At 35.8% G+C, this 20,016-nt stretch overlaps 3 protein-coding genes across 3 annotated transcripts; 2 read left to right on the top strand and 1 right to left on the bottom strand.

The window, feature by feature from the left end:
* The first annotated feature begins 1,276 nt into the window (after positions 1–1,276).
* On the top strand, positions 1,277–4,430 carry LPAT4 (lysophosphatidyl acyltransferase 4). Its single transcript, XM_021428613.2, has 4 exons — positions 1,277–1,590; positions 2,638–3,253; positions 3,580–3,710; positions 3,915–4,430. The coding sequence occupies exons 2-4, from the start codon at positions 2,685–2,687 to the stop codon at positions 4,358–4,360; spliced, it is 1,146 nt and encodes a 381-aa protein (XP_021284288.1). The 5' UTR covers positions 1,277–1,590; positions 2,638–2,684; the 3' UTR covers positions 4,361–4,430.
* Positions 4,431–7,823: 3,393 nt separating this feature from the next.
* Positions 7,824–9,056, top strand: TLP-3 (thaumatin-like protein 3). The gene is made up of 2 exons (XM_021428340.2): positions 7,824–7,982; positions 8,200–9,056. The coding sequence occupies exons 1-2, from the start codon at positions 7,925–7,927 to the stop codon at positions 8,883–8,885; spliced, it is 744 nt and encodes a 247-aa protein (XP_021284015.1). The 5' UTR covers positions 7,824–7,924; the 3' UTR covers positions 8,886–9,056.
* Positions 9,057–9,732: 676 nt separating this feature from the next.
* On the bottom strand, positions 9,733–16,529 carry LOC110417174 (metalloendopeptidase / zinc ion binding protein). Its single transcript, XM_021429404.2, has 17 exons — positions 15,974–16,529; positions 14,932–15,291; positions 14,663–14,803; positions 14,443–14,575; positions 14,205–14,318; positions 14,035–14,108; positions 13,878–13,952; positions 13,496–13,588; positions 13,336–13,396; positions 12,840–13,172; positions 12,345–12,471; positions 12,128–12,227; positions 11,738–11,807; positions 11,505–11,657; positions 11,269–11,364; positions 10,481–10,803; positions 9,733–10,339 (listed from the first exon to the last, which is right to left on the bottom strand). Exons 1-17 carry the CDS (start codon positions 16,052–16,054, stop codon positions 10,082–10,084), a joined length of 2,592 nt encoding a protein of 863 aa, XP_021285079.1. The 5' UTR covers positions 16,055–16,529; the 3' UTR covers positions 9,733–10,081.
* Positions 16,530–20,016: the final 3,487 nt, after the last annotated feature.

Below are 20,016 nucleotides of genomic sequence, written 5' to 3'. Positions count from 1 at the left end.
TAAAGAGTTTTAATCCAACTGGAGCTCCCCCCCGGGTTTACCAGCGGGGGTTTGCTAAGTCAGTGGTCAAGATCAGGACAGGAGAACGTGCACTTCTTCGACCACCACCCCGAAAAGAAAGGGTTCTAGTTTGGAAAATATCAACCACTGAAAATTCTCCTTCCTTTGTAGGTATGTTTTGTTTTTTCGTGGGCTGTTGATTACAAGCAGGCTTCTCTGCCGCATATACCGGACTCTCATTTAAAGCCCACAGCACATCATCACATCCCTATCATTTATGAACCATTATACCAATTTCTTTACATTCAATTCTAGATCTTGTGTCCTATGCTTTTAATATCTTTCTAAGTCAATAAGATAAAGATGTCTTACATTTATGTTTATAAATATTTTATTTTTTAAAAGTCATTTTATATAAATAGATGCCTCACACATTTCACATTAGTATAAAATAAGTTAATTTTTTATTTATAAATAAATATTTTTAAATTAAAAACGTGTATTCATAACAAATAATATAAGAGTTTATCAATAAACAGAATAATAAGTTTTGAGTTTATAAATAAATTTTTTTTATTTAATAAATATGTTTTTTATGTTAAAAATGTAAGCACATGACATGTGTTAATTTTTTTTTAATGAGTGTAATACACTATTTTGACTAAATTCAAAAGAGAACAAATGCATTCCTTATATTTTTACCTTAAGGCTTAAGCCAGTGCAACCTTTCCCATTTAAAATATATATATATTTCTTTAAATATATTTTTATGAATATCACTTCAATAAGTTTTTATAGATACATTTTAATATTTTCTACTTTTTTTATAAAAATACGAAAATGGGCTATAAATCTAGTGGTCCAGGCAATTAAATGGGTGTAGTGGTTTTATGACTCAGAGAAGAAGTCCACGTCGGAAAAGAATGCTGGATTGAATCGGAAGTATCTTTGGAAGATGGAATGTTGCGCAACAACCGATGACGGCTTCGGAACCCTCACCAATACCAAAATCCTGCTTTTCCACCAACTCTTTACGAGTTTCATTATGTTCCAAGCAGGCCGGAGTCATTAAATAAAAATAATATTCGATAATTAGATCGAATAATAAAATTAATAATAATAATAATTATGTAAATGACTAAATGTAAACAAAAAAAACATTCACAAGAATGGGTGAAATCGATATTATTATCAACCTTAGGATTACTTTAAAAAAAAAAGAAAATGCAAACAAGAATTATCTAATTGGCAAAGCAATTAGATATCTAAAAACAGGTGTCACTCATCATTGTGACTCCAAACGTAGGGAGGGCCAAAAGTCAAAGCCAACCCGTCAAGAAATTTCGCCTGATTTGAGCCCGAGAGGAAAAGGCCGGTGTCGGCACCTGACGGTCGTCTTAATTGTTGTGAACCAACCTTTCCTTCCTTCTTAAGATTAGATTAAGACGACTCCTCTTCCAAATCGTTTTAATTCGCCAATCCCCTGTTCCATTGACCATTTACTCTTCTTTTCTTTTTCTTTTCCATTCTCAAATCTCGAAAATAACTGTCCTTCATTCTCGTTCCGCCTCTTCCTTTTCGCGACACGAGGTACTATTAAATTAATTAATGGTTTTTTTCTTTCTTTTATTATTATTATTATTATTATTATTAATTTTCTTTTTTTTTTTGTTTCATGTTTTATTGGCATCCATTCATTCATTAAGAACTCTGGTTTTCTTTATTGATTTGATTAGATTTTTCGTATTTTCTTAAGATTGGATTTCTCCTTTTTTTCTCTGTAGAAACTTGTGTTGGTTTGTCTAGTTTTTATTGTAAATGGACAAATTTATAATAAATGCAATTAATATACCGTACCAAGAAATGAGGCGTAATAAATATCTGCAGACTGCATTCAATTTTGAGTTAATATCTGCGTTTATTTTTATGGTTTTATTTTTTTTTTTTTGACTGCTAATGTTTGCAGTTATGTGAAGGGTTGATTACTGGATCCATGGTTGCGTATTTCTCCTTTGTCATGGATTAGGAAATGAAATAAGGAAAGAATTCTACTTAATTAGAACTAATTAGGTTTGACAGAATATGAAGTTTCTTACTGCTAATTGCTAATGTCATGACTTGTTAGGAGAATCATATAGTAATTAAAGTAACGAATGTGTTGCTGGCCAAGATCTTTCTGAACATTTTCACCGGAAATCAGTTTGATTTTAGCCTTTCTGGTTAGTGCTGTATGTATGTATGTATGTACCAGTCTTCACCATTGTAGTTGAGCACCCATCCCCGGTAGTGAACCTTTCTGGTTGTAACCTTGGGAGGAGTTTCAGCAGTACCAAGTTGTTAGTCAATTCAAAATGTACATGCTTGCAGCTTATAATGTTATTGAAAAAGCAGTAATTCCTTTGAGGATGTGAGTTACCTGTCAATCATATGTAATCGTTTTCCTAGATGCTTGATTTCTCTGACGACTAATCGACTGGTATGATGTGTTTGTTGCATGTTTTCCTTTTCTTTTAGAAGTAGGTTTGGCATTTTGATCTTTGGAATTGTTATGGATTTGCATTGCACTTCCTATTAGTTTTCTGCTATGCTCTTGAACTCTAGGAACAACTTAAAGTGACTCTGAGGCAATTATTGCAGCTGTCTGTCAATAGGAGGGTGAGTCTTTGGACGGCTGCCAGGACAAGATGGAAGTTTGCAGGCCCCTCAAACCTGATGATAAATTAAAGCACCGCCCTTTGACTCCTCTTAGGTTTTTAAGGGGTTTGACATGTTTGGTGGTGTTTCTCTCGACTGCTTTCATGTTTGTAGTGTATTTAGGACCTGGGGCTGTCTTAATGCGATTTTTCAGCCTACACTACAGTAGGAAGGCAACATCCTTCTTCTTTGGCCTATGGCTAGCTTTGTGGCCCTTTCTTTTTGAAAAAATAAACAGGACTAAAGTGGTGTTCTCTGGGGATAATGTTCCACAGAAGGAACGTGTTTTACTTATTGTCAATCACAGGACTGAAGTTGATTGGATGTACCTCTGGGATCTTGCAATGCGAAAGGGCTGCCTGGGCTACATCAAATATATCCTTAAGAGCAGCCTGATGAAACTACCTGTCCTTGGTTGGGGATTTCACATCTTGGAGTTCATTTCAGTAGATAGGAAGTGGGAAACTGACGAAAATGTCCTGCACCAAATGCTTTCAACCTTTAAGAATCCTGGAGATCCTTTATGGCTTGCTCTTTTCCCTGAAGGAACCGACTTTACGTACTCTTCAGTATTCCTTTAATCTTCTATTCTCACATTGACACTTATATAACTAAACCCAAATATTTAAAAGATGATATTCTACTAAATGTCTTATTAAACAAAACTTATGATTTGTTCTGTGTTGCAGTTGCAGAACTTTCTATTAAATAGAGCTATTTTAGGTTCCATTGGTGCAAATACATGTCTTCAAAATGTTGTTTTGCATCTTGTGTCAGCTTATGTATCATTTTGAACTTACAAAATGATATTTTTGTTAGAAAAAACCTACTACTCTGGATTGATCTAGGACAAGTATTAATGCTTCGTTTGCCATTTTTTTGCAGTGAAGAAAAATGCAGGAAGAGTCAGAAGTTTGCAGCTGAAGATGGATTGCCTGTGTTGACAAATGTGCTGCTACCGAAAACAAGGGGGTTTTGCCTTTGCTTAGAAACACTTAGGGACTCTTTGGATGCAGGTTCTTCATTTCAAACAAACCTCAATGCTTTAATTTTGCTTGATGCTATCGTACTAACATAGAATCTCACAATGCTGGTGACTACACAGTCCAGGATTAACTCTTGTTAGTTATTGTGAATATGTTAGATGAGTAATCATGGATTCTATTGATATAGCTTCTTCTAAAACTTTTACCCTCCTCTATGTTCTGATTTAACTGCAGTTTACGATTTGAGTATTGCATATAAGCACCAATGCCCCTTCTTTCTGGACAATGTATTTGGTGTGGATCCATCAGAGGTTCACATTCATGTTCGACGTATCCCAGTTAAGGAGATCCCAACATCTAATGCAGAGGCTGCTGCTTGGTTGATGGACACATTCAAGCTCAAGGACCAGTTGCTCTCAGATTTCAAATCTCAGGGACATTTCCCTAACCAAGGAACTCAACAAGAACTTTCTACTTTGAAGTCCTTATTAAATCTTATAGTGATAATATCCCTTACAGCCATATTCACTTATCTCACCTTTTCTTCCAAGTTGTACAAGATATATGTAAGCTTAGCTTGTCTATACCTTGCTTACATTACTCATTATAAAATTCGCCCAATGCCAGTTCTAAGCTCTGTAAAACCGCTGTCTTACCCAAAGGGCAAGAGACATGAATAATTGTTCGTTAATCGTTACAAAAGACATTTAATTTACCAGTGAATAAATTTTTGGCCTTTGAACCTGATTACAGTGCCTTGACATCTCTCTGCTGTGCTTTTCACTTTGGTTTTTGTGTCCCAGTGGGGGTCTCCATGGGCCAAGTCCATCGGCCCGAAATTCTTAAAAAGTCCAATCCGGCCCGACCCGACCCGTTCCTCAACATAATGGGTCTCACCAGAGATGAATTGGACTGTTGGACTTTGATTCCAGCCCTTAGATGCCCATGTCCAAGTCTGCTGTAGTTGCTTATTTGAGCTAACCTTATCCGATCTTGGATCAGCGGAAGAAACTTTGCCCCTGCATGTTCTCAGCTGATCCCATGTGATGATTAAGACACAGGTGCAACGCTTAACAAGCTATTGTCATGCAGACAAAGCCCATATTTGATCTCTTCAAAAAAGAAAAGAAGAGCAGAAAGAGAACCAATTATACGTAGTTGGCTGGTCAATTTGTCATCAAGAGTCACTTGAAAAGACCATTAAGAGTCAATTACTGAGCTCTCATCATCAAAATCAGGCCAAGTGAAACACTTTCGCTGGAATTATTGCTGATCCTTTGCAACCTTATCTTGCGTGTGGCAGGTTTCCCAACTTCAATATTACATTACATGGAAACTTAATTCTTACAATTTATTTTTATGTTACAGTCACGTCAAGCGTTTCAAGAAAAATAATTAAAATATTTTAATTTTATATCAAGCAAGATATTTTAATAGAGTTATAAGCATGAACACTACATCCTTCACACTCTGTCAGATACCATTTTACGGAAAAGATAATAGTTACATCATGAAGTATCTTCCAACATTTTGCTACTTTGCGTTACTTGAGGAAACACTAGATAGCTTTTGGGCAGTTAAAAACTTAATAAGCGGTTAGGATTATAGTGCTAAAAGAGGCCTGGTGAAGGGTGGTTCTTTACTGCTGTCTCCTTGTCGAAAACAAACATGGCTATGTCTGCAAAAAGTGTATATTTTGTTCGTTTTACTTGATGTTGGGTTTGTTCAACTAAAAGGGACATAACAACAATCGACTCATCACATAAACAGACAGGGCAAGCTTTGTTTGTTCAGCTGCAAGTTTCCCAGACCAAATCAAAGGAAGAAATTTGAAAGGTTCACTTTGTCACCAAAAATCAAACCTGCACGGAAAGTTTTCCTGTTCGGATAGAAGGAAAAACAAAAAAAACAAAAGAACAAAGAGATGAAGTGATGATCCATCAAATAATTGCAGGAAATACCAATGATTAGTCATCATGATTAATAACATATAGACATTATCGTTAGCTGTTTTCTCCATTGCTTTTCCAATGGCATTACAAATCTACTGTAATCAACAACCTTAATTTTTCTTCTCTTAGCGTGTTGGGTCTTACCTCCACAATAATGAGTGAGTCCCCATCTTGACTATGAACATTTAAAACATCATGGCCAAAATCATGGAGAAAATGGAAAAAATTGTTCCATGGTTGGTCCCAAGTCAATTAATCAATCAATAAGACAGTAACCACTAATCATAGTCAAAAAAGGTGTTGCATCCGACTCATCACCAAAAATTTATGGAAAGAATAAGATATTTTGAGTCAATTTTAAACAAAAATCATAAATTTTATTAAATAAAATTATGTTTAATAAATTAAAATATACGATATCTTATAAATTGACGTGGATCATGACCGTTCGAATATAACTATCGATTTTTCATATTAAAAAAAAATATTTATGATTCTTCTACATATTATCATTATCCTTAATTAAGCAACAAATATGCAGAAATATGTATAATATCAATGATGGGACATCATGATGAATAAAAAAATATCGAATCCATTGCAAAAGACATGATCAAGAAGTAAGTTGATCCCTTTTACTAGCTGTTCTCCACATGAAGAATATCAAACAGTGATAGTAATCTTGTCGGGAGTTTGATGACTAGAAGCAACGACATAATCAAGCTTTTTTCTCCTTCTTGATCACGTGAAATGTAAGATGGGGACAAAAGTATTTCAGTTCATCATCAGTTAAACGAGTTTAATGTCTTGTAAATAGAAAATTACACTGGTTCAAAGGGGAGGAAACGTAGGAAAAAATTAATAGAGTTGATTAATTATGGGGAAAGGGGAAAGTTTGGAAGCAGGCACGTGGCTATGGTGGTGGTGGTGGTGGTGGGTGGAGTGGCCTAAGGACGTGTGAGGATCGGAGGTTGTGCTGATGCTTGCCACGTGGGGAGGAGGGGGAGGATCAAATCTCTTGTTGCTTCACGACAGCATGACCTCCATGACGCCATGAACAAGCCACTTGGTACCTTCATCTTAATCCCCTGTTTTTCTCGCTGCATCTTTTATGTCTGGCGGGAAAAAACTGTCTTCCTCACGTGACTCGATGCTGCTCTTGCACGTGCAGATCAAATTTTAATTTTGAATTGAAACTATAACCCTTAGTATTGAACTTAATTTGCCTACCTTCTAAATCTTAACATATTTTAATTGAGTGTTAGTAACGGTTAATTTATAAAAATTAAATTAATCCAAATTTATATAAAACTCATACCAATTATTACTACATGGGATAAAATCAATTTACACGTAATATTATAATTTACTATAAAATATAAAATTTTAAAGTAAAATATTTTAATTTTTTTAAATTTTAATCGAAATTAAACGAAAATTTATTAATTTTCAAAATAAACCGTCCACCTCAAAAGTATAAACATCATAAACAGAAATAATAAAAAGATTAAAATGTTTTTTTTATTAATTTAAAAATTATAATTATATTTTTTTAAAAAAAATAAAGATCCCCGAACCATGCTTTCCAACTCTACAAGAAAAAGGAGCACCGGTGCTCCCAATGGAGAGGTTTTTTTTTAATAAATAAAAAGAAATTAGAAAATAGTAATTATAAAACTTAATTAAAAATAAAATTATTTTTTTATCTTCACCACGTCATTTACGAAAATGTTAATAATTGATTAAAAATTATACTTATGTATCTAACAAAAAAATATTTTTTTAAAACAAAATATCTATTTTAAAAATTAATAAATTTTTAAATAATTTCAATCAAAATTTAAAAGATAAGATATTTTATCCAAAAATTTACATTTAATATACGGTTAATACAAAAGTTTCACACGCATGATCTGCACGCACCCATGACACCCTGAACCCAACATGGGATTCAGCATTCAACCATCTTAACGGACCACGAAAAGACAGGGCCCTAATCAGCATGTAAAAATGAAAAATATTTTGATAATTTGCCCGATGCTCTCAAAGAGAATCCGAAGCAGAACAGAGCTTACCAAAATCTAAGAAATTCATAATTTACTGGATGATCTCCAAGAGACCCCAAAATCTAATCTTGGTCACGAAAAGATAGGACGAAAATTTTATATATGAGTGGACCCTGGTATAAATACGGGAAATTGCTATATTAACTCGCCCCAGGGGATCAGAGTCCTCTGCTCCAATCACTCCAAGCCTCTCCCTCCTTTAATTTTCTTCCTCACAGAAACCATAATGGCGATTTTCTCCAGGGTTTATCTTGTTCTTTTTCTATTCAATCTCCTCTCATTGGGTAAATGCTTTGTCCTTTTTTGCATGACAGCATGGATATTTATGTGGGATTGTAGTGATTTGTCTTTTCCTTGTTCCTTTTTTTTGTTCTAGTGCATGAAGCTGTTTGCTTTGATAGTTTATGTAGTGAAAAGGTTAATGTTTGGTATTTGGAATCTGTTTCAGTTCAATGCTTTAAGCTTTTTGATTCGAACTTTTTCTTGTAACGACGATTTCAGGGACGATATTTGTTTCAGCAACTCAGTTTACGCTCCAAAACCATTGCAGTTTCACTGTGTGGCCCGGTTCTCTCTCTGGAAACAGCGCTGCCCTTGGTGACGGCGGTTTCGCATTGCCACCTGGTTCGTCAGCCCAATATCAGGCTCCACCCGGTTGGTCTGGTCGCTTCTGGGGTCGAACAGGCTGCACATTCGACAACTCTGGCTCTGGCAAATGCATAACCGGTGACTGCGATGGCGTGCTGAAGTGCACCGGCGGTGGTGCGCCACCCGTCACCTTGGTGGAGTTCACCATAGCCGGAGAATCTAGTGATAAGGACTTTTACGATGTTAGCCTCGTGGATGGCTACAACGTTGCCTTAGGAGTCAAGGCAGTTGGTGGCACAGGGGATTGCCAGTATGCGGGCTGCGTCACGGATCTCAACACAAACTGCCCGACTGAGTTGCGGGTCATGGACTCGGGTTCCATTGTCGCTTGTAAAAGCGCCTGCGCTGCGTTCAACTCGCCTGAGTTTTGTTGCACCGGCGATCACGCTACTCCCCAGACCTGCTCACCAACGCAGTACTCGGAGATGTTCAAGAACGCATGCCCCACGGCTTATAGCTATGCATACGATGATGCCTCTAGCACCCGCACTTGCTCCGGCTCGGATTACTTGATCACATTCTGTCCAACCGAGTCATGAACATGATCTTGATTCATGTCTGAACCCATATTAATTTGGTATTCATTACTTTATTGGGAAAATTTGATGCGTGGGATTGTGGGTATTTTATTGATTTGGATTGCTATTATAAGTTGCAATATTGAAACCAAATTGTTTGCTTCATCTGCCTACAAATAGATGAATTAAGTATGGTGTTTTTAGTTAGCAAATTCTTATATGTTTTTAAAGATTGCGGTTGGCTTGTTTGGTGAGAAAGAAATGTTGTAGAAATGTGAAAGAAGGAAATTTAAGAACCAAAGATGAAGAAGAGAAAAAGGCCCATAAGCTTTGCGTGAGCTACAACTTTTTCAATGGGGTGGTTGGGTTTGTACTTGAATAAGTCCGAAGTCCCTCCTTTTCAGTGCTGTGGGTTTACATAAACAGACAAAGACCCATGTCTTCTTTGTCCCTAACTTCGAACTATTGAACTATTGAACTATTGAATGAATGTGAAGGGCTTTGGTTCCAAAGCAAAGGGCACCTCTCATCTGTTTGAGTAGGGCAGTAGGAGTTGCTTCTTATTTAGCTCGTTCTCTGTATATAATCTTTGCTTATTGATCAAACAAGGGTACCATACCAGTGTTTATGTTGCAATGTCAATAGCAGCAGCCGCGGCTGGATTCGTAGTCCACCAAATACAACAACTCTGTTGTTTGTATTGTACGTCAAAAGCACATCTACATTGCAACTGGCTAGATGTATGTACCAATGCATATGAAAATGTCCCATGCTACATTACCAAAGGGAGTAAGTTTATAACCTTAATTGCTTGCATCATTGCACCATTTCAGAGCCTACTGTTGAAGAGGGAAGAAGGGCATAGAAATAAGAAAATATGAGACTTTTCCTTCTTTCAAGGCCTTCGGCCAAACATCTGGTCACTCTTTTTTGTTTTTTTTGTTTTCCGTTTCTTTTTGGTTGCTTTTCAATACATTTTCAACTTTCTCTACAAGAGGCTTTCATCTTTGGAAAGCCTAATGATCCTTGCCCAAATATTTCTAATTGACTTTTGGGCTAAAACACAGAAACTCTACATTCTAAGGCACAGTCATGAGTGCCACCTTTGCCTACAATCGAAGCCTAGAAAAATTACAAGCCAAAATTAGTAGAACAAAAGGAGGGGGAGATTGGTAGATTGGAAAAACAAAAAGAAAAGAGGGAGAGAGGGTGGGGGGCTAATACTGCCTATACTTTACAGACGTTCCTTTCAAAGACGTATTGCTTGAAAATAAACTACTTCGCAAGCGATTAAACCACGAAAGCTTCAACTCGCCAGAGCCTGTGCATTGGCCCTCACCTTCCTCTTCACTGCTAAAGAGAGTTTGGTCTGCACAGTCTAGCGAAGCTCCGCATGCTAAATTATACGACTGACATGCTGAATGGCATACCCGTAGCCTGTTGTCCCCATCATTATCACATTTTTGGATCGAGATCTGGTCATATAAGATCAGCGTTTAGAGTTAAGTTATACCACTTCAATTAAGGAAAAGAAAGGGTCGAGAAGCAAAATCAAAACAAGAATGGAGAGAAAAAATAATGCTTGGAAACAGGCGAGAAAGGATGGGCTACTTTACCCAGCAGGCCAGTTGCTTGGCAGCTGCATCACAGTAGCTGCTCCCAAAGAGATTATTAAACAATTTTCGAGCACCACCAGGGAATAGACGGTGATAATTGGGCATGACAACAACTTCTTCTAGCTGCTGTAATATACTTGCCTCACTGGGTGCACAGTGTTGCCCATACAACTCCCTCTCTAACACATTTTTGCAAACTGATAGACTAGAGAGGAGACTGGAGCTGTTCTGGCATGTGTAGCCTGCATAGTCAGAGCAGCGGAACTCACAAACTCCATTGTCACAGACACCACCATGGAGGCTGCATTGTTCATCGCAAACAGCTGCATATCAATCCAGTAAAAATGGTAAGAGAGAGGGGAAAAAATGGTATTTGTTGACTGTATTTATCCCCTGATGTATGCATGAGCATAATTACATACAATACAGCATGAAAAGGTTTCAATAAGGAAATGAAAAACCGTAGAGGTATCGATGAATGGGTTAGCATAGTGAAACAACACTAATTACTTAAGTTCTGTTTTCTTCAAAAAAATAAAATAAAATAAAAAAGAGCATATCTTCCATATGTGTGCTTAACTATGTAAGTAAAGGCACTTAAACAGGGTCAATGCAAAGATGCGACAAGATAGAAGCCTTTGCCTTTTTCTCCACATGAACTACCACTAAAATGGATAGTATAGTGTATACTCTGAAAGTCACATTCAATAACTATTCTGTAACTGTAAGAATACTTTCCAACTAAAATAATGAAAATAAAATGTTTAATAAACAAATAAACACATTACCAGTCGAGCAGTCAATGCCCGTATGACCATTTTCACATTCACAGACCCCATTTAACAGGCACTTGCCATGCCCACTGCAATTGCTAGGGCAAGATCCTGAAAATTATATAACCCCAGGGACAAAGAAAAATAAGTATCAGTATACTTAAAAGGATTAGCTCAGAAAATATGGCATGAACCAATTTTTATTTTGTACACTAGCTAAAGAATGAATAAGGAAAGATTCGGGAGCTCACGTTTACTACAATCATGACCATGAAATCCAAGAAAGCAATGACACTTCCCATTGACACAGTCACCATTAAAATTACAAGAATTGGCACATTGCCCAGACACAGGAACAGGGCTAGTGCTACAGAGTTCTTGGTAAGCAGGACAAATTAGTTCACCTGCAGATAAAACATCAAAACAAATCATTAATGCATATAAATAGATCCTTTTTACTGAAAAGTCAGTAGATCGATATTACCATTAAAGCCAGGGAACTGAACTGGTCCACCAGCTTCGGGACACACTTTCCAAATACCATCCACAGCAACCTAAAAAGAACAATTATTAACAAAATTAATGACAAATTGCAGTGAGGAAAGAGCTTAAAGTTCAAAGTGCAAGATGATTCTTTTCTGGCTTTACTTTTACTGTTATAAACAAGAGGAATATTTCAGTCAGCCAGGCCATGATGAAAACAGATTTCTTGCAGTATGGAAATTGCAGTAAATCAGTATTGGACAGAGTAACTGTATTTTGAAAAAACTAAGATCACAGCCCACACAGCATAGATCACAGCTCAAGCTGCAAGGCCGCTTTTGCTCAAAAATTACCAAGCAAAATATTTGGCCTTACAAACACCAATCCATACCTCTAATGAGTTATTTACACATCTGTGTTGATAACAACCATTTCCTTGGGTCATAGAACCCCGCACAAAACCAGTACGTACTAAGGATGAAGCCATGCACCTATGCAATCACAAAATAAAATTTATCAGCCATTGCCTCAAAAGTTCAAAGTGTGTCTAGGGTCAAAGGAAAATTTTAAACTATGCCCCAGTAAAGGTGTTTAAGGTCAGAACTCACCTGGAGTTACTCCCTCTCACTTCACCTAACATCCTGTCTGGAGCCCTTGCACTATTAGTGTCTGTACAGGATCCATCAGAGTAAGCCACAAAGTATGTGCAATAATCAGCTAATGAGGACTGACCACCTGCAATGGTTAATAACAGAAGTTCATATACCTCACAAGGAGAGCAAACTAAAAATTCAACAATGTTGATAAATGATAAGTGTAACACTGATTGCATTATATGCCAATATCTTGAAATCAGTTCATTAACTACCATACTGAGGTTGCATGCAGAGTACAAGCATCACATTAGGACGAACATGTGGATGTAGACCGAAACTGAAAATAATTTTGCTTTATTTATGACTCAAAAATTCATAATTCATAAGCTAATACACTTAACTTTTAGTATGCAGAAATAAGGAATTAGTAGTCTATAGGTCAGAAACATAAATAAAAGGCCCTCAAAAACATGAAGTAGACACATAAAAAACCCAAGAAGGGTATACCTTTGTTAGCCTGAGAAAAATACCGAGCCCACTGAGGTAAGTCCCCACTATAACTTACAATAGGGCAGTAACCCTCTGCTTCCCTGTTATATGTACAACCAGACAAATTGGTTGAGTTGCAATGATACGCCCCCTTCCAGAGATTGCAAGGAGAAGTAACAAAATCAGTTCCTTGGTTGTGACCCCAATCAAGACGATCTGCCATGCTATAGTTAGCTTGATACCATCCACTATCCTCCAACAAAGCCAGAGTCATTTTTGAAACTACTGATCTAGTATCCACAGATCCCGTCATTATCTCATTCATCAAAAGCCTTTTTTCCCAATGAGATCCTGCAGCGAAGCCATCACTCAAACATTAATGACCATCTTCCATTATAAGTCATATTTGTGTATTGTATGCTAATTTTGGGAGAGTATCCTTGAGTTGAAAATCTGCAACCAATGCATCAATAGAAAGGAAAAAGACACAAAAAACAAAAACAGAATTGAAAACCTGATGTGCCACGTCCTCCCCCATCTTCTAGCTCTAAGCCAGTAAAATTTTCTGAAAATGCCTGTCAGGAAACTATCATCAACCATATGTTTGATCTCCCATTGTGTTTTCAATAATCTAAAGCCACAAAACTCCAGCACAACGAAAAAGGTAACAATACCCCATAATGATGTCGTGAGTGCATGACAACACGTGGAAGCACCACACGAGTTACCATCCTCCCAAGCTTGTCATCCATGATCTGTTCAGTAACCTGCAAACAGGGACAACCATGCTATAATGAGGTTCTTAAGCTGTGTCCAGTGAAATACAAAGATCACTAATACGCGATGTATGCTTTTTGTATTGGTAATTACAAGACATAAGAAACTTAGTCTCACAAGCAATCCTACAAATACAAAGTACTAAAAGTTCAACTAAACTCCAATTTCAAAGGCACAAGTCATTAGGGTTTCAGCTTTGACTTCACAATCCATAGTTTATTATGCAAATTGCTTTGACGTGTCTCAAGGGCATATTTATAGTAAATGCCATGCAATTACCTGATTACGTCTCCTTTTCCTCTCGTCCCTAAAGTGGGCAAAAGCATGCGGATCGAAGCCAAGAACATGCATAACCTGGATAAAAACAAAAATGGCATTTAGCACATGAAATTTCCTTCTATACTCTTCCAAATCCATCAAATTAACATCAACAAACCTCATGGATAAGAGTAGCTGAAAGTAAAGTCTCTGCTTCAGCTGTTAAATGTCGAGGAGCGACATTCACATGCCCTACAAAATAGGAGTACACCATTGGTTCTGATTTCAGATTTCTACTCCACACAACAGCAACATACACACTTAAGAGAGGGGCCAACAAGAAATTACCAGCAATTGCACGACCCCATTGATCACGTTCACATGCTACTGCCCATGCCAAAGTGTTGCCAGTGGTAGGTCTTGTGGTCACAAGAAGGACCAAGTCCGCATCAGCAACGCCCTCTGTGAGAAAAATTAGATAAAGAGAACGGTTAAATAAGAATGAACCTAACAGGAAAGTATTCTTAGACGCCCAATCAAGATGAAAATGGAATCTGAACAAAGTAATGGAGCCGCAATGAGATACCTTCAACATATTCACGAGGAAGCTGTACACCTCCATCTTGTCCACATGCAGAATATCCACTCAATCTCAAATTCCCTTTCACAGGCTCCACAGCCAGGGCTCTCTTAAACCAGTCAGCTGTCTGCCCTAGAGCCTTCATTAAATTTCTTTCAAAAGTTAGCATTGGCTTAATCATAACTCAGAGGAAAGCATTTTATTTGTAGAATGTATAAAGTGAAACCTTGCGAAGACGACGGCGCTTGTCCTCCCCAGATATATCATCCAAAGTGCAATTATACCAACAATCACCATAAATTGGAGGATCACCATGAGGATTGCAGGAGGGTGTGCCAGAAGGAGAACTCACAGGAGGCTCCCCGAGCTGGTGAAATTAAAGCCAAAACAACGGCAAAACATAGAAAGCAAACAACAAGCACCCAACATTAGTTTTACAATCAGTGACCAGACCTGAAAAGATACAGACTTTACCAAGGAAACAATTGCACTCACCTTCACAATTTCACCAACTTTTCGACAATCTCTATCCTGTGAGTGGCCAACGGCATCATAATTTAAATATATTCTTATAGGTTGTTTAGCATCCTTTGGATGCCCAAGCAATTCAGGAGTCCCAAGCAAGGACCTTCCTTTGTGATGAACATGATTTGAGATACCAGAGTGCTCATAAACCTGTGGGGTAACTGAGTAAACCTTCCGACCTGGACGTCTCCTCTGCTCAATTATCTGGTCATGAATACATGAATGTGAGACAATGTTTTCACTACTTCCTCTTTCTAGGCCTCTCCATTGCAGATGATGCTCCCGAAATTTTGCAGCAGAAGCTTCAAACCATAACAATATCAATAAAATCTGCAGTAGACACCAGAAAATCTTGAGTTTCCAAGGAATGCACACTAACAAGAAACCCCAAAATCAGAAATTACAAGCAAAAAGCCAAGAAAAAAATCCATGCAACAGTGGATCTAAGAAAACCAAGCTAAGAGTGGCTAATTTCAGCACAAAGATCAAATTTTTGCAAATCATGAGCTCAACTTCAGCTACCTGATGTGGCGTTGACCCCATTAAATTTCAATTTCAAATAATTCAAAGTACTAAAATTGGGGGAACGGCTAAAGCTGTAGGTATATAAATCCCAGCTTAAAATTCAAAATTAAATAGTTAATCAAACTAAAAGTTTACAGTTTTATCCAACAAATAAACCCTTAGTGAACAGCTTTCCAAAAGGAAAGAACCCCGACCCAAAAAAATGGTTATAGTAAAGGGAAGTAAATATGAAGTAAAATAAAAAAAATTATGCATACTCAAATGAAACCCACCTTTATACGAAGAAAAAATTAAAAGTATTAAACAGCAAATTTTGAAATCTCTGTCCTTTTTTACAACTAATTTCCTCAGTAAACCCAAGAGTTCTGCTCCATTTTTTATTTCAAAAATTGAAACCAATAAATCTTCCTGGCCTTTTAATATTCAAAGAGTTTGGGGCTTTTTCTGGGGAGGGGAATAAAACATTTACAGTGAGATCGAAGCTTACCTCGAATATAACGGCGGCAAATCGAAGCTTAAAATCAAATCTGATTACAGTGCTTGAACCAAACCGGATTATAACCTCCATGAAATGTCCAAAAAGTAAAGCATTAAGTCTTCTAATTCCATCAAATCTCCCTCGATTCTCCAGTCGTCTTTAGAACCCAGACAAACAGCTCTTCGCTCCACATTTCAATTCCAAAATGCAACCCCCCAAAAAAATACTCCAAAAAGATCAAAAATTTGCAGAGCTTCTTTCGATTTGAAGAAGCCCAAGCAAACAGAAAAGAGAAAAGGCGCCTGAATCTCTGGGGTATACAAATTTCAGCTTGGTTTTCAAAATAGAAAATGGGGTTTGTTCTCCAGCAGTGAATTAACACTGCTAAAAAGACACGATTTCTAAACTATTTCTCTTCACTGTTTCTGGGTTTCTTTTTCTTTTCTTTTCTTTTTCTCTTTTTTTTTTTTTTTTGGTGTGCAGAGAGATGAAGAAACAGTGACAGTAAAGAAACAGGGAAGAAAAAAGGGGGGAGATGATAGAAGATCCAATAGATTGGTGGGGTGGGTAGACACGATAATTTTTTATTTTTTTCCAATATTAAAATAAATTTTTTAAAAAAGTTAGTAATATGAAATTAAATCAATATCAGCTAGCTATGATAATTGCCCCTCATGTTTGGGTAAATTACATCAATAGGAAAAAAAACCTTTTTTAATTAAATTTTTAAATCAACTTTTATAATTACATTTATATCCGAAATGAGGTGAATATAACAATTAATTCACTCAAACCTGAAACTAATATTTTAATATACTACTAGGGTAAAAATTTCAGTTATCTAATAAAAATTAATTATTTTTTGAGTGGATAATTCATTCAAAATAAGTATAAAGTTTTCAGATAATTTTTCAAAAAAATTTTAATATTATCATTGACAAAAAAATTTTGAAAATACCCTTTTCCATATTTCATTTATTTATCTTTATATAGTATTGTCTTGTGAATTAATACAAGACAAGATAAATCTAAGAAATTTTGTAATCTAAAATCTCCTACCTTTGTAAAAATATTTGGCTGGCCCAATATTTAGTTATCAGCGTCATTCTCAAATTTAATTGCCAACAAAAGCCGGTTTTTCAGCAATAAAAATAAAAACCCATTTTATCTGTAATGTGATCCATTTTTTTATAGCCAATTTGAAAGCCACTACCCATTGATTGAGACATATAATAATGTTACTATGATTAAATATATATATAAATATTTATTAACGTTGTAATCAATGAATTATTTATCTTGAATTTGATAAAAATAATTTCAAAGAAAATAATACATATAGAACATAAATTAGGTTAAATTGTCAATCATGGCCATTGGTGTATTATATAATAAGTATATAGCATGATGTGAATAATGCCTTAGAAGGGGAAAAAAAGTCACGATTAAAGCAATTTCACTAAATATTGACATAATAGTGATATGAATTAAATATCATATAAATTTCACAATGAATTTTGAAGTATATGCAAATTGAATGTTGATTTAATGTAAACTTTACCATAAAGATAGTGATAATGATTCATTTCTTAATTTATCTAACTTTTCTCACATGTGACACATATCAATTTTTTTTCTTCATTTACTAGAATAATAAGTTTGAACAAATTAAAAAAATAAATTTCAAACTCGAAAATGAAGCTAATACATATATATGTATAAATATACGTATATATTTATACATTGGAAGAGGGTCTAGAATGGGTTGACATTTCACTGTTTGAATTCTCCACATTTCTTGCCAAGAAGGCAAACCATACCCGTTTGAAATTTTTCTTTGCCTCTTCAATAGCAGCATGAAAACGAGTGCCAGGCACAAAATCATACGAGCTGGATGAGTTCATTAAATATTAGGACTCAACCCACGAGCCTTCCAGACAGTATTGCTAGTTTCCACATTCAACGACTTTTTTATAATCTTTTGCTCATAAAAAAATTTTAAATTAAATAATTATTAATTAATTAAAATATTATTTATTATTTTATATTATATATACTATTAAAACATATTAACATATTAATATAATATAATGATACAATTATATAATATTTTTACTATTTATATCAATACATGAATATAAAATAATAAATAATATTTTAATTATAATTATCATAAATATTTATTTAATTTAAAATAAAAATATTAAAATTAAAAAATAAAAATTTACTTAAAATTTTAAAATAATGTTTTTTAATATTTCAATAAAAAAATTAAACTACTACTTCAAAACCACCCAAATGCTTGATTAACATTTGAGTGCTTAGTATTAGACAAAGTCAGTCAAATCCATAATTAAATCAGATAATTTCATGCCGTACGGCTCAAAACTTTGAATAGATTTTAGATAGCTTCTATTGTATGATAAAATTAAATTCAAACATTATTAACTTCGGTGCTCCCATCAAATATTAAAGCCACCGGTCCCACGTTTTTTCAAACGGCAATGGTGTCAGTTTTCCTTAAGGCACTCGGTCCCACGATTGGGATAATTCTGATAATTAAATGAACAGATAATACGTGGCAAATATATAATCTTAAATTAATTTTTGTATAATAAAAATTAGAAGTACGTACCACATCTTATAAAACCATATCAACAGAAGATCAGTCTATCTTTATATTAAGAATCAATTTCCAAGATTTATTAAGTGGGTAGGAGTGTGCAGGCTTTGCCTTTTATCGACCTACCAAGTTAATCCACGTGAACGATTTTTTAAGTTGCGGATTAGGTTATTTAATAATAATTTTATCCCTCCCGGACGCATACTTAACGTCGGAAAAAAGAATATTGGGGGTTGTTATGGTAATTTTATTCGAAAAGGTGGGCTTCCCTCATCAAATTTGCTCCTCAAAGCTATGAGGAAGTGGGGTTAATTTGTTTGTAATTCATGGAGGATTTGGTATAACGTGAACAAAGAGAAATAGTTTTGGTACATAATGATTGTGAAAGGGATGGGACAAGCAAAAGGCTGATTAGGCATGAAGCAATGGCAATGCAAAATGTTTGGGGTATGGGCATTACGTGAGCTACAATGTTGGGGTAGAAAGGATTCCTGTTTGTGAGTAGAAAGGCGACGCGAAAACAAAGGAATCCCAACAAGCAAGAGACTAAAGAGGGAGGGAGTGGGGGAAGAGGTCAGATTTGGGTGTTTCCTTAACCAATTGTCCGAGCTTGAGTTTGAGTTTATTACTAGACTAATGGGAAAAAAACAGATCTATCATTGTCTTCAAATGTGTTTGCTGACCAACATTAGTTAGAACACAGCTCATCTGCTCGACCAGTATAATAATCAAAAGCTTTTTCAAAGATTTGTTTCCGTGGTGATTAACCTAACGACAACGGTATTGCAACTTCAAAGAATAACCTTAATTGTTTATTTCCATTCTCGTATTAAAATAAGAACCCTAGTTGGACCGTCTGTACAAATGATTAATGAAACTTTATGTTAAAAGGATTGAGTAACAACCTCATAGGAAGACGTCGTTGGGTTTCTGGTAAAGCTTTTACTGGTGAAAGTTTGTACTGTTTGTCAAAGGAACATGTGAAGGGCATGGAAACTTCAGAGGCAGCTTCCAACCAGGGAACGCATGTCACTGGGGAAGTCTCTTTGCAGATGACAAAAAGCTCTCTATTCAGCTTTAGAAGAAGATGGGAATATACCCATTTCTTCCTTTCTTTTGGGGGATAAGGATATGGAACACAATGAATATCAAACAGATAGGGACCATAGGTTTGGTTGAAAGTTAAAATGTTGAGCATCTTAGGATATGGACAAGGCTTCTTTTTAACAAATAATTTTCTGGGTATTAGGTAAATGACTTGGCCCTTTCTCTATATTCTATCATTGATCTCTTGCAATTTGCATGTAATCCCACCTCCTAGTTTGCATCAGAGTTTGATCAGTTGTCATAATCCTTGGCAATCAGGCACCAAAGCATTGAACATGAGACTATTTCTTGTGCTCAACTTGAAGAAATTAATCAAGTATGA

Source organism: Theobroma umbraticum, unplaced genomic scaffold (genome assembly GCF_002168275.2).
Source record: "Theobroma umbraticum cultivar Fairchild unplaced genomic scaffold, ASM216827v3 scaffold_51.0, whole genome shotgun sequence".
NCBI classification, from domain to species: Eukaryota; Viridiplantae; Streptophyta; class Magnoliopsida; order Malvales; family Malvaceae; genus Theobroma; species Theobroma umbraticum.
This window is presented reverse-complemented; position numbering and strand designations above follow the sequence as displayed.